Source organism: Pteronotus mesoamericanus, unplaced genomic scaffold (assembly GCF_021234165.1).
Source record: "Pteronotus mesoamericanus isolate MK-2021 breed Mesoamerican mustached bat unplaced genomic scaffold, CSHL_Meso_final contig_657, whole genome shotgun sequence".
Lineage (NCBI taxonomy): Eukaryota > Metazoa > Chordata > Mammalia > Chiroptera > Mormoopidae > Pteronotus > Pteronotus mesoamericanus.
In genome coordinates this window covers 980,577-993,713 of record NW_026555229.1, presented here as the reverse complement: position 1 = coordinate 993,713, position 13,137 = coordinate 980,577, and the positions used below count along the sequence as shown (strand labels likewise).

General features: G+C 46.2%; 1 protein-coding gene across 1 annotated transcript; it reads left to right on the top strand.

Annotated features, from left to right (window-relative positions):
- Positions 1-284: 284 nt before the first annotated feature.
- On the top strand, positions 285-12,838 carry OPALIN (oligodendrocytic myelin paranodal and inner loop protein). Its single transcript, XM_054581703.1, has 6 exons — positions 285-401; positions 2,831-2,866; positions 7,104-7,139; positions 8,328-8,447; positions 9,804-9,860; positions 11,384-12,838. The coding sequence occupies exons 1-6, from the start codon at positions 399-401 to the stop codon at positions 11,555-11,557; spliced, it is 426 nt and encodes a 141-aa protein (XP_054437678.1). The 5' UTR covers positions 285-398; the 3' UTR covers positions 11,558-12,838.
- Positions 12,839-13,137: the final 299 nt, after the last annotated feature.

The window sequence follows — 13,137 nt, the reverse complement described above, 5'->3', positions numbered from 1 at the left end:
TGCCTGTGCCACCCATTGTTCTAAAGAGCTCCCAGCTGCAGAAGCTTCCGAGCTCTCGGGCCAGCTGTGGGTTCTTTGCTGAGCTGGAGGTGTCATCAAGGAAGGGACCTGACAAGTGAGAAGGATAGGATATAAAGGCAAAGAGGATGGGTAACCCTGGCTGCACACGGTGGCTGTGGGGCAGGAGACCAGCTTCCCTGAGGGATGGGCCGAGGACTTGGCTACTCCCCTGACCATAAATGGCTTGGCCAGGGCTCTCTTAGAGCCACTTCTCGCTCTGTCACCCTTGCTCGCCCAGCTGAATGTCCCTACAAATGCGAGACACAAGCCAATAGCTCCAGAGAGAAAGGAGCTTGCCGAGGACAGCGCGTAGAGAAGGTTCTCGGGAGGCTGTCAGAATGGTAAGTGACGGCAGCATCTTCAGCTCAGCCTAACCTCATTCTCTCTCAATAAAAACAATTCTCAGGCTTTTAAAACTCATGTCTCTAACTCTAATACGCCTTTGTCCTTGGTACAATAAAGCCAAGGGACTTGGTTTTAAATTATTTTCCTATGTGCAAAATACTAATTTTTGGTAAAATTCTCACCATTTGCCAATCTCATCTTTTATTTTAATATTTTGGCCTTGTTTGTAACACCCCCCCCCCCACACACACACAGCAAGGGTACAAAGGAGATGTTTCAGCTACATTCATTTCCCAGTTGAAGCAATGGGTCCGATCCATGCCTTTATCCTTTATTGTTCAGTCTGCCTTCTGCTACCTGCTCAGCAACATAGATATTCATCTGTTGCATCAGAAACTTTCCACCTTTTTTTTTTAATTGACTTGCAATACATATTTGGTTGTGACTCAATCAAATGAGGTTTGCTAAGGGGGAAAAGAGGAGAGGCTTCTGAGATTATTTATAAAAGAGATTATGAAAAGGAGTGGAGTTCAGGCTTTGGAGTTTGGAGGATATATAATCTAACCCAGCCTCTACCACTTAGCAGCTTGAATGCACGCCCTTCGCAGGTGTCTGACATGTAGCACATCCTCCATAGCAGTGAGTAATTGTCCCTCTTCCCCTGGAAAACAGCAAACTTACAACGAGTGCTACTCAGCTGCTGAGATCCTAAAGTGCCTTCAGAACCATCGTGTAGATATTATGTTATGCTTAGACTAACACTAAGTGTATTTGAGCTATAAGTATATTGTACCAAATTCCAGCACTTTGAATATTGTTAATCCATGTATGGGATTCCATCCAGAAAAGAACTTCCCACGTGGCTTTCTTGTGCCTTGCTCGGTGCAGGCCCGGCCCTGAAGAATATGGGCCCCCGTGACCCCTCGCACACCTAGAGTGGTCTACAGCTTGGACGGAGCTGCCCAGGTGTTATGTCCTTTGGACTTATCCTGTGAGGTGGGCAGGGCCAGTTAATCATCTCTCCGTTTTGAGGATGGAGTACCTGAACTTGGGAGAACAGATCTGTTGTGTGGAAACGGAGACCAGAGAGTTTGAGTCACTTTTCCAAGGCCACACAGCCACTAAGCAGCTGAGTCTAGACACAGATCCAGATGAGGTGACTCCAAACCCAGAGCTGCCTCACCCCACCCAGCTGCTTCTCTAAAGAACATATTCTTCTCCACCCAAATGTACGTGATGTTTTTCTCTCCGTGAGAGCACTGTAGTGTGTTTTTACAAAACATGAATGCCTCTCTGAAACTGGCCAAAACCTTCGTCATCCAAATATTGATGAAGAGCACATGCAATGGCTTGCTTGTTGCTGCTCCTCCCGTCTGCTGGGCCCCCAAAGGAAGCTTTGTCTTGGGCCTGCTGACGTCAGTGCCCGGCACTCACGGATGAGATAAGGCCCTGGGCAGCTGTGCTCAGTGCCGCGGCCAGCGTCCTTGCGGCATCTGTCGGCAGGGTTGGCGTTAGCAGCAATGGCAGTGTTTTGGTCCCTTGAGCAAGAAGACCCTGAAATCGATGGTGGCCCAGATGTCCCTCTTGCTCTAATGTCCTAGAATAATATCTATCTTGGTTTCGGGAAAGAGTAGCCTGGGAAGACTGGTATAGGTGAGCCCAAACTATGGGGACAGAAGGTGAAGACGAGAGGAGGAAGGGGCCAGCGGAGGCCCTTAGCAGGGCCTGACCCAGAGAGTGGGCACTGGGCAGGCTAACAGTTTGGTACCCTGTTGAGCCCATGAACTTTAAATATGGACTCCACGTTAGGGGGAGAGAGGGGAGGGTGGAGAAGGGTGAGCTTCTCTCTGTCGTCCTGACCAGCTCAGCTGCAGTCCGGAGACTATGCTTTGAACTCAGCAAAACTTGTCTTTCCCTCATTCTCTCACCTGGGGAAGGGGGTTTAAGGAGCAGGTGTTCTTGTTGGAACATGTCCCTGCGTGGGGGTCTTACTTCCTAACCCAAGCAGCAAGGACCAAGTGTTTCTAAATTCACACATTTCCCTCCCTGAGAAGAATTCTAGGCGGGGAGAAAACTAATTGTCAGCGCTTTGCTGAATGCCTAGCAATGCTTGTATTGCCCCTGTGGGTTGGGGTTCCTCAGGCAGCAGCCCTGCGGCCTGGCCCCTTAGTCTAGCCCTGGCCGAGGACCTGGGAGGCAAGGGGAAACAAGGCTGCCCCGATGCTGAGGGCGGAACCCGTGGCCTCAGGCTCGTCTGCTCATCTGCCCTCTTTTTGGGCCAAGGTTGGGAAGGCACATGGGCTGACTGAGAATAAGGGATCAGCAAGTGCTCTTAGAATCGGCCAGGGTCCGTGGCGTTGGGTGGAAAGGTCGAGAGCCTGGCTCACCATTCCCGGGAGCTTTAGAGTTTTGTTCTCCTTTGCAGAGTTTTCCACTGAACTTCACGTTGCCAGCCAACACGGTAAGTACAGCAGCCCCTGTTTGTTCCCCAAACACCAGTGCAGCGCCGACCGGGGCCCCCAGAGCCTGCCACAGGAACTCCAGGCACGGCGAGGAGTCCAGTTCTTCAAAGGCACTCGGGAGGAGCTGGGGGCTGCCGCGGGAAATGTTTTCAACACTGGAAATTATAAATACACAGTTTGAAAAGGAAAACAGCAAAGAAGAAAGAACCCTCACCTGTGATCCCATCAGCAGAATATGGCACTCCTTCCAGCCCTACTTGACTCTCGGGAAATGTTGACTTCTGTTGTCTTCATACTACTGTGTTCTTACTCTACATATAATTTTATATAAATGTTTTCCATCAGCCTTTATAACCATAACAGAGGGTGGCCACATAATATTTCTTCAAGAAAACTATTTCCTGAATTACTTAATCACAATTAAAAGTAGTTTTCTACTAAACATAGGTGTAGATAATTCCCCATCTGCACTTAAGATGACTTCTTTCATAGATAGTCTAGAAGGGGAATTTGGGGATCAACAAGTCTGAACATTTTATTGCTCTTGATCATGACATTGAGCTGCAAGTCAAAATAACAATTTCAGTGGGTGGTGGCGCACAGCTTCCACCCAGAGCTGATCTTCCGCTTCTGTTCTCATGCCATGTGGAGATAACCCGGCCAGGGCTGTCTTCCAAGCAGTAGTCCTGTTGTGACCGAGTGAGGCGTTTCTCTGGCCCAGTCATTAGTGGGTTTGGCTGTGCCAAATGTTTCTGGTAAGTCACATGGTTATTGGAAGAGAATAAACTGAATCTACCTGGTAAAAGGACACCGGAGCCAGGGCTCAGTCTCCTATAACATGAGGGCACCGGTCTGGACAGTCCCAGGAAGGCAGAGCCTTGTTGCTCACTGTGGGCCTCCTGGTGCCCCGCGCGGGCTGCTCTGGGGGTCTGTCCCCCACACCCCCGCCCCAGCACCTGCCGCACTCTCCGGCGGGGCCCTGCCTTCTGAGCCTCCCTGAGTTGCTCAGCTCCCTGCTTCAGCCTCTGCTTGTTGTTTGCTGTCAAAACCTTTTAATAGAGTCACCGCTGGACCTTTCCCCCTTGCTGCTTAAACTCAGCAGGTCTGTAGAAACCCCGGGATCTGTCTTACCCTGGAGTGGCCCACCCTAGGAAGGTAACTCAGGGAAGCAAGAAGCCATTGCGCAGGGTGGGAGAGGTGAGAGGTGAGAGGTGAGAGGGAGGTCCTTATGACACTTGTTGTCACCTTTTGGAGAGCCTTCTTGGTTAACAACCCATTTCTCTGAGAAGTGTTCCCTCCTCCCTTTGAACCTGTGTAAGGTGAGCAACCATCCTGGTTCACCTGGGTCCATCTGGTTTTAACACTGAATGTCCTATGACCTAGGCAACCTCTCTGGAAAACCAGGACAGTTGGTCACCCTGCCTGGCAGTTATGTCCGCCATGTGACCCTTCCTTTTTGGTGCAGCTGAGTGCCAGCGCCCTGGGAAGGGGGGAGAGGTAGATACCTGGCTCAGAAGAGCCTTTGCAGGGAGTTGGGAACAGGGCCACCTAGGCAAGTTGGTCCCGGTTGGGCCACACTGAACTGTCAAGTACAGAAAGTGAGTTGGGGCGCTGCAGCCGTGGTTGAGAGCTTGGACTGGGGCCAGACGACTCGGCGTCTGCCTCTCAGCGCTGTGTGACCTCACACAACTTACTTCATTTCTCTGTGTCTCACTCTTCTCCCCTGTAAAGCGGGGATCACCGTAGTCCTGCCTCACTGGCTGTCGTGAGGCACAAATGAGCAGATGCGGGAGCGGCAGGCGAACAGCCTGCCGCATAGTGAGTACTCCATAGGCCTCAGCTGGTGTGATTGGCAGGTGTTCGCCGGGGCAGGAAGGTTCATCTGCAGAGAGAAGAAGGAAGCAAACAGGGAAGAGCACGGGGAAAGGCCACATGCCCAGAGAGTGGAGAGGGCCACATGTCCAGGGGGAGGGACGGCGTTGGTCCTGACAAATTCCCAGTCCCTCAATCCCTGGAGAAGCCAGAATCCCACTGTTTTGGGGTTCCATGAAGTGCCCCTGACTCCTGAGAGTTAACTCCCTTGGAGGGACCAAAGCCAGCCCAAATGAATATCTGTAACCTGAAGATAGAATACCTACCGGAAATGGTATTTGACTCTTACCACAACCCAGAGAAATGGAATGCTTTGGGCAAATGCGGCATGAAGGTAATTTGGGGGTGAGTGGGAGCCTGTGTTTAGGTAAAGCTCTAAGCATGGAAGTACCAAACATCAATGCCTCCTTTATCACGTTCCTCTTTGGGTGGGAACTGTCTGGACCAGAGACCTAGGCATGGAACTCAAACACCCACGTTCAGGTTAGATTTACGGTTACCTGTGGTACCTTGGACAAAATCCCATAACTTCTCTGAGATCTAGTTCATTTTTTGTGAAATAGAGACAAAAATTGTCAAAGCCCCAACCTCAGGAACTCCAATGTATTCCTGAGGTTTGTGAGAATATTAAATAACAGGTCTGACCAGAGCTTTGCCGGTTTTAAAGAAATGATAAAACCTTACACTTCGGTGCCCATCACAACTCTAGAGGTAGGTCCTAACAGTCCTATTTCACAGAGGGAGAAAGGAGATCCCTTAGCCTGTGACCGGAGACATTGCCATTCCACTCCAGGCAGGGAGCTCAGGACCCACGCTCTTAACCCCACAGAGCACCACTTAGCATGCGGTACATGGGTCACGTTAATGTAGAGCTTGGTTCCCTGAGACTTGCTGATCCAGGTAAGACTATTACCTGAAATAACTCATAACAAAGTGAGATCCAGCGCCTCTCCTTGAATAGAGGTGTGAACTGACAACCTGCAAGGTATTCATTCAACGTGGAATTACCCCAGGAACATGGACCGTTCACACATTCAGATCCCCCCCAAGCCATTTGCTCCGTTGCATGTTTGAAAACAATAAGCCACCCTTAAAGAGCCTGTCTTCTACCAGACTTTATCATTTTACCTCTAGCAATGGGGACAGGTAAACCCAAAGTGGAAGGATATGGGGACTTGGGACAAGAGAAAGTCTTATTTTGAGTTGTAAAAGGGTGTTATGGCAAATCCATGTGAGTAAATAACAAAGAACTTACCTGAATTTCTGAATTCTCTCTCCTTGTAAAAGAATTCCATTTCTTCTACCTGGGAAGCAATCAAGTAAGGTTCTGTTTGGCAGCCATGGTATTACCAGAGAAACCCTGGTTCTTCTTGCCGATGCAGTAAAGAAGTACAGACCAACGAGCCTATTGGCGTGCATGTGAAGTTTATTAGTACTAAGTCCTAATGGGAAAGCAAAAGCAAGGGTGGCAAAAGCAGGGTCGCCAGAAGCCAGGTGGCCAGCACCTAGGTGACCAGGGACCCCCTGGCCAGAGGCCAAATGGCCAGGGTGCCACCACCGCTCCATGTGGCAAAAAGAGCCAAGAGAAGAGTGAGTCCTTTGTTCTGGCAACCTATATAGTTGGCGGGATGGGGGTGAGGGAGTTACATATTGATTGATGGGTGAAGGTGGTGCCAGCTTTCTGGGGGGCGGGTGTGACGCAGGTATTGTGTGGAGGTCTGTTAGCACGAATCCTTATCTGGCTCTAGACTCTGTTTGTTCATTCTGCATCTGGAAAAGGGGCCGGCAGTTAACCAAAGCTGTTTCATGGGCTTTTTCTCTGGACACTACATGCCCCTCTCCTCCCAGGTCTTGGAATGAATACACATCTCCAGGTTTCCTCTTTCCCAGCTAGCAGAGATGATACACGCAGACTTTCAGGGCTCCCCCTCCCTGCGCTACCATCGTTTGCTCATGTTGTTCGGAATGCCTGGCGGTCTTATCGAACCAGGCTCAGAACAACTGGGTCAATGGGTGAGACATGTCTTCCTTTGCTTTTGGCCTTCTGTATTAAGTTCTTTGTTAGATTGCAATGGTGAGAGCCCTGCCTTTAGTTCCCCCTCTGGCTGCTCACTCCTAGCTGCTACCTAAGTGCTAAAAGGTGTTGCCTGGTAACCAGGACGCTAGCCACTGGCCAGGAACAGCAGCGCAGCCTCAGAGCTCTTCCTATGCTATCTCCTGCAACAGTGTCATTTACTGTTTTTAATAGAATGTTTAGCAAAGGGTGAACTTTAGGCATTAGAGCTTCACCTTCGACAGACTGTCTTATATAGCATTCGTTCTGCAGATTTGTTTTCTTAAGCTATATGTTCTTTTCCCACACAGACTTCCTCTCCAGCTGTTACAGGTGGGAAAGAAGGAGTAAGTATGCCACCTAAATTTTGGAGGCTTGGTTTGGTCATTTATAAAACAGGGATATAATGCTCTCCCCATCTTGTGAATTTGTTTTGAGAAGTAGATAAATTTGATATGTGAACTATTACCAAGCACAGAATCTGGCTCGACTGTTATAATCAACTCAGCTCAGAAATGAGGGAGAGTGCGCAAATCACAGATGGATTTCACAATGCGTTGAGCAAAAGAAGTTAGGCACACAGGTTCTGGAATAACATTTGGTTCACAATAACACTGGTGAGATGCTGTAGAAACTTAACTCCTGTTTGTATTAATCAGTCCCTGATAAAATTGGTTTCATTGTACTTTGTTTCACCACCTTCCAAGAACCCATCCAGGATGTTACATGAGGACTTACTGTACATACTTTCTCTGTGCATCTAGATGATGTTGAAAAAAGACAAATCTAACCTATGGTGATAGATTTCGAAATAGTCTTATACATGGGCTGACTGGAAGGAAGCGTGAAGGGGCTTCTGGGGCATTGGTAATATTGTTTTTTTAGTCTGAATGTTGGTTACATGGGTGGGTTCATCATGTGAAAAGTCATCAAGCTATATATTTATGATTTATATACTTTCCTGTATTTATGTTATATATAAGAATCCTGTATTTATATAGATTCTGCAGATTATCTTTGATATTTCCAGATAATCTACAAATCTGAAAACTTATGCAGCTATTTCCACTTATATCAAAACAAAGTGGGAATTTGAAAATTAATTGGTTAATGAATTTAGTGTAAATAAATTTAAAACATTCATGTCAAATGGTGTGGGGTATAAGAAAAGCTTTCACTTTTTGCCAAACTGATAGGTAAAAATGGTATCTAATTGTTGCTTTGAGTTGTATCTCAGCTTTTTCCCATGTTGAGAAATCTGTATTTCTGTTCCTAGGAATGTCTTGTCTGTATTTGTTGCCCATTTTTCTACTGGATTATAACCCTTTTCTAATTGATGTAAATTATGTAAATTAAGTCCTATGAAAATGACTCATTTGTCATGCAGACTGCAAACATTTTTCACAATATTTCACTTCCCTTTGGATTTTGTATAACATGTAGGGTCCCTGAGGTTTTGGGGGTGGTTTCTTTTTCATCAACTGGCCTTTTCCTTGACTCCCGAGAAGCTGACCCTGCTTCTCTCTCCGTGCCAGGACTGCGGGCCTTCGCTCGGACTGGCCGCGGGCATCCCGTCGCTGGTGGCCTCGGCCCTGCTAGTGGCGCTCCTGTTTATGGTGATTCAGCGACGTAGAAGCAGCAGCAAATCCACCGAGGTGACGAGCAGCTTCCCGGGGCTGGGCATGTTGGCAGGAATAGGTATTTCAGTGAATGGCTTTTGGGCAAAGTGTGTCAGGACTTGTGTCTGTTTTCTGAGGACAAGATGGTGGATGTCCCTGCACCTCAATTTCTCAGAGTCTTGCCATTACGCCCCAGGCGGAGCTGGTTTGTCAGGCGGCCACAAGGATATTTGGAGTGGCAGAGAGTAGCAGTGAAGAGGGACGTTAGTGGCCATGGCAAACACATGTCTATATGGTGGATGTGTTTGCTCAGGCTGAGAAACAGAAGGGCACAAGCTTCGCAGAGAGGGCGGAGGTGATCTTGGGAAAGGCAGGAGACACACAGGTGCTGAGGTAGGTATATGTCCAGAGTATGTGGCTCTGCTTCTCTTTGCCCTTTTCCATATCTGAACACACATCAGTCACAAGGAATCTGCCAACCCCACCCCTTCCAAATGCCAGATGGCTCTGGGAACCACGTCAGGGTTCAAAGTCTGCCCAGACCCACATCCCACGAGGTTCCGGGAGTGTGCTGCACTCTGTCACGTGGGCTCTGGGTTCTGCTGCCGTCCTCTGCTTATGAACTTTCCTGGTGTGCTTACAGCAGTAAGCATCCCAGGAGGTAGCAAACCCGAGGCTCCAACCCTGGCCCTGCCACTTTATCCTTTACATGATCCTGGATAAGTGACTTAACCCTTTCTGTGCCTTGATTAGGTCAACTTAATAGGAGTCACAAAAGCTATCTTTCCTATTTTAGGAGGGAGGCAAATGTGCAAGGATGAAACGAGATCATGGATGTAAAGATGTGTTGACAAGCTGTAAACTTTTACCATTAAGAAGTATGTGGTTGCTGGTGGTATTTTTATTTAGGCAGTAGTTTCTCAACCTTCAGTGCATTTTAAAATCATCCAGGAGGTTACAAAAATACCAGTCACCAAAACCAATTAAATCAGTATCATTGGATAATAGAGTTGTGGCATTGGTCTTTAAAAAACACAACTTTTTATTGTAAATAATTTTAAACATATACTGAAATACAGAGACTAATATAATAAACCTAACTATCAATTTATAGCCAATTGCATTTCATCTCTGCTCCCACCCCCTTCTTCACCCTACCCACCCTGGATTATTTTGAAGTAATTCACAATGGTATTACTTATTCATGTTTTGGGAGGAGAGACTTATTATTTGTTTGCTTATTTTGCTTTGTTTTCGAAGTTCTCTGGTGATCGCACTGTGATTGTAAACCTAAGTGTAAGCACCACTGGTTGTAGTCATTGTCATGGGCCAATTCTAGGACCCTCTCTCCCTCCCTCCCTCCCTCCCTTTATTTCTTTCTTTCCAACTTAGGAAAGTGAGAGGCCATATGAAATTTCAGAAATTGATGACAATCCCAAGATAGCTGAGGTAAGAACTCTTGGTTTTAATCACTATATATCATCATACAGTGAATAAACCTAGTAAAACAAGGGTGTTAAAGTTGTTTTCGTCATAAGAGAAGTACAGTGTGGGCGCACGGGGGAAAGAGAGGACTGAGGGAAGCTCAGACACAGGCGGGTTCTCAGTATTTTTATTGGCTGGACTGGAATTCAAGGTTGATTTAATATTAAAAAATCAATTTAATAGAATTTCTTTTACTGACAAACTAAAAGAGAAAAATCATGTGACCATCTCAATAGGAAAAAAAAGACTTCAAAAAAATGTAACAGCCATTTTGTGGTGTAGGAACTTTCTTAAATTGAATGGAGATATCTTTTTTAAAATTTACATCAAACATTGTACCTAAGGGTAAATTGTTAATGAATTCTCTTTAATAGAAAAAAACCAAGGGCGCTCTCTAGTACCACCTAGTCAATATTTAACTTTAGGTCCTAGTCAATGCAGTAGGGTAAGAAAAAGAAGCAGGAAGTGTAGGACTGAAAAGAGGAAAACAAAAGTTTCATTATTTTCAGATGATATGATTTTCTACAGATGAATTGTTAGCATTATCCAGTGATTTTAATAAGTTTACTGGATATAGAAATCAGTATACAAAAGTAATTTTCACTTCTAAAAATCAATAACAATCAAAGTGATTTTTAAAAATACCATTTTGTAGGGGCAATAAAAAAATATATATACTATATATTATATTATATTATATATATAATGTTGAGGAGTAAATCTAACAAAAACATGTAATCCCTTTATGGAGAAAAATAAAACTTTAGTAAAAGATATTAAATAAGACCTAAATAATGGGAATATTCATATATACCATGCTCTCTGGTAGGAAAACTCAATAGCATAAAGATGTTGAACAACCTAAAATTGGTCTACATAATAAATGTAATTTCAATATAAATCCCAACAGATTTGTTTTCATGGAACTTAATAAGGTACTTCTAAAATCTATTTGGGGGAAGGCAGAAAAAAAGATTTAAAAAGTAACAATGAACAGATGGAATAGAAAACAAGTAGCAAGATGGTAAATTTAAATCCAATCATGTCAATATCCCATTAAATGTAGTTGGTATAAATACCTCAATTAAAAGGCAGAGATCTTCAGACTGGCTATAAAGTCCAGATACAACTATACATTGCCTACTAAAACTCACTTTAAATATAAAGACACTAGCAGATTAAAAATAAAAGGATAAAAAAAACCAGATACCATGCTACACTAAGCAAAAGAATGTTGCGTGGCCAGAAAACCTCCCAAGGCAGCGAGCTCCGGCAACTGCAGACCTGTACTTACTTGTGTTTTGTCTCGCAAGAATCACTGTCCTTCCTGGCATGATTTCCAGTGTCTTAAAAACTACTGTTTTAGATGGTTTGTCTGAAGTTTGGTTGCTGTAGGTGGGAAGGTAAATCTGGCTGTTGTTCCTTCAACTTGACCAGAAGCAGAAGTCTTTGCTACATTTTTTAAAAAACCTGTTTGTCTCCTCAAGAATCCTAGGAGAGCACCGCCACATGAGAATACAACGGGAGCAGAAGAAGCTCACATATACGTGAGGACTGTAGCAGGAAGTGAGGAGCCCATGCGTGACACTTACCGTCCTGCGGTAGAAACGGAGAGAAGGAGGGGACTGTGGTGGCTCATACCCCGACTGAGCCTGGAATGATGTGGCTCAAAGGCAGCACTGGAGCTGGAACAGAGCTGGAAGCCCAGGGATTTGTGCTTGGACTGAGGAGAGATGCTAAACTGCTTCTTAAGCAATCCAGATTTCATTGACAGATCTGGAAAACTTTTGGATGATTTGTCTCTTTAGGGGACAGATCTGACAAGGTTCCTTCCAATTCTCAGATCTCGTGGTTTAATAAGCAATGAAGCACCAAGGGAGGTCTCTGGGCATCCAGAAGGAGCCCTTGGGTCCTGTTCCTGATCCCAGTGGGAATTTGCACGCGCGCGTATGTGTGTATGTGTGTGTGTGTGTCTGATTTTGGGAAAGAGGCTTGAGATCTGAGTGTCTTGCCTTTTCATCTTTTTTCACATCCCATTTCTCAAAATGCCATCAGACCAGCTTCCATGGGAGGGTTGGCCGAGGCCAGCATGGTGTATAAGTGAAGTTTAAGCGGGATGTATGAGGGGAAGCAGTCCTTTATTCCTGAATATCTCAAGGTAGAAATCATGTGGAGCCACACATGCCCTGACCACGCACATGCCCTGACCTCAAGGGGCAGCACATGGCTGGACCATCCATTGCTCCCACTCGAGTGTGTGGTCAGACATTATTCAAGGAAGACAATTTGGCAATGGGTTCTATGTGTGTGTTCAGGGTGAACAGTGTGGAGGGAAGGCAGAAGATGTTTCAAACGATTATTGGAAATGAGGCTATATCTACATCGTGGAAGTAGAGAGAAAAGCCAAAGTCCATGGACTTTTGTGGGGAAAAACTCATTGTCAAGAAGAGAGACCCAGAGGACTCTGAGCACATGAACACCGTACCGAAGGGGTGGGCCGAGCAGCAATGTGGCTGCCATCTGAGGGAAGCCGGTGGACAGGGACAGCTGGCAGGGGCCAGGCCTTCACCGCCGCCTCTCTGGGGAGGCTCCCAGGAACCCTGGCTGCCCCCACAGGGCCACTGCTCGGGGGTGGGCTGGGTCTCCTGAGGGGAAAACTTGGGCCCGGGATACCTCCGAGCCCTTCCACCAGCTCCACGAACCATCTCGATGTGCTGTGGGAACACTCCGACCTCGCACAGGGCCCCCAGCTGCTCAGAAGCACACCCCTCTCTTTTGAATAACCAAGTCCAGGTTCTACAAACCCAGTCACGGCCACATGCCTCTCCATGCCTCACAAAGCCCTTGTGAAATTCAGTTTTACTCTAAGTCTCCTGGGTCCAGTCACCTTGACAGGCAGATTCGGTCATTTTGTCTATAAAATGAGGGGTGACTTCCCTTTTGGATCATTTATTTTAATTCCACTTACAATCCATTGCTTAAGATCTGTACTTCAAATTGCTTCTACCAAACTAGCAAGGCTCATTATTTCTAATTTTTTTTTTTCTGCTACAATGCACAAAAAGTTATTTTGGAATAAAATGAAATGTAAAACGGTTGTTTTTATGGACCTATAACACGTGCGTGGTTTTTCTTTGCCTGTATTAAAGTACACGGTGTCGGCCCTGAGGTTGGAATTAAGGCTACCCCAGGGGTATTGCTGGTGCTGGCACTCCCTCTGCTGGGCTGACGATGGCCGTTT

What these genes read in the sequence shown, in the direction of transcription:
- OPALIN (XM_054581703.1), top strand. An exon ending in GCAGCAGCAAATCCACCGAG is followed by an intron (nt 8,448 to 9,803) that starts GTGACGAGCAGC and finishes TTTCCAACTTAG; the next exon opens with GAAAGTGAGAGGCCATATGA. An exon ending in ACAATCCCAAGATAGCTGAG is followed by an intron (nt 9,861 to 11,383) that starts GTAAGAACTCTT and finishes TGTCTCCTCAAG; the next exon opens with AATCCTAGGAGAGCACCGCC.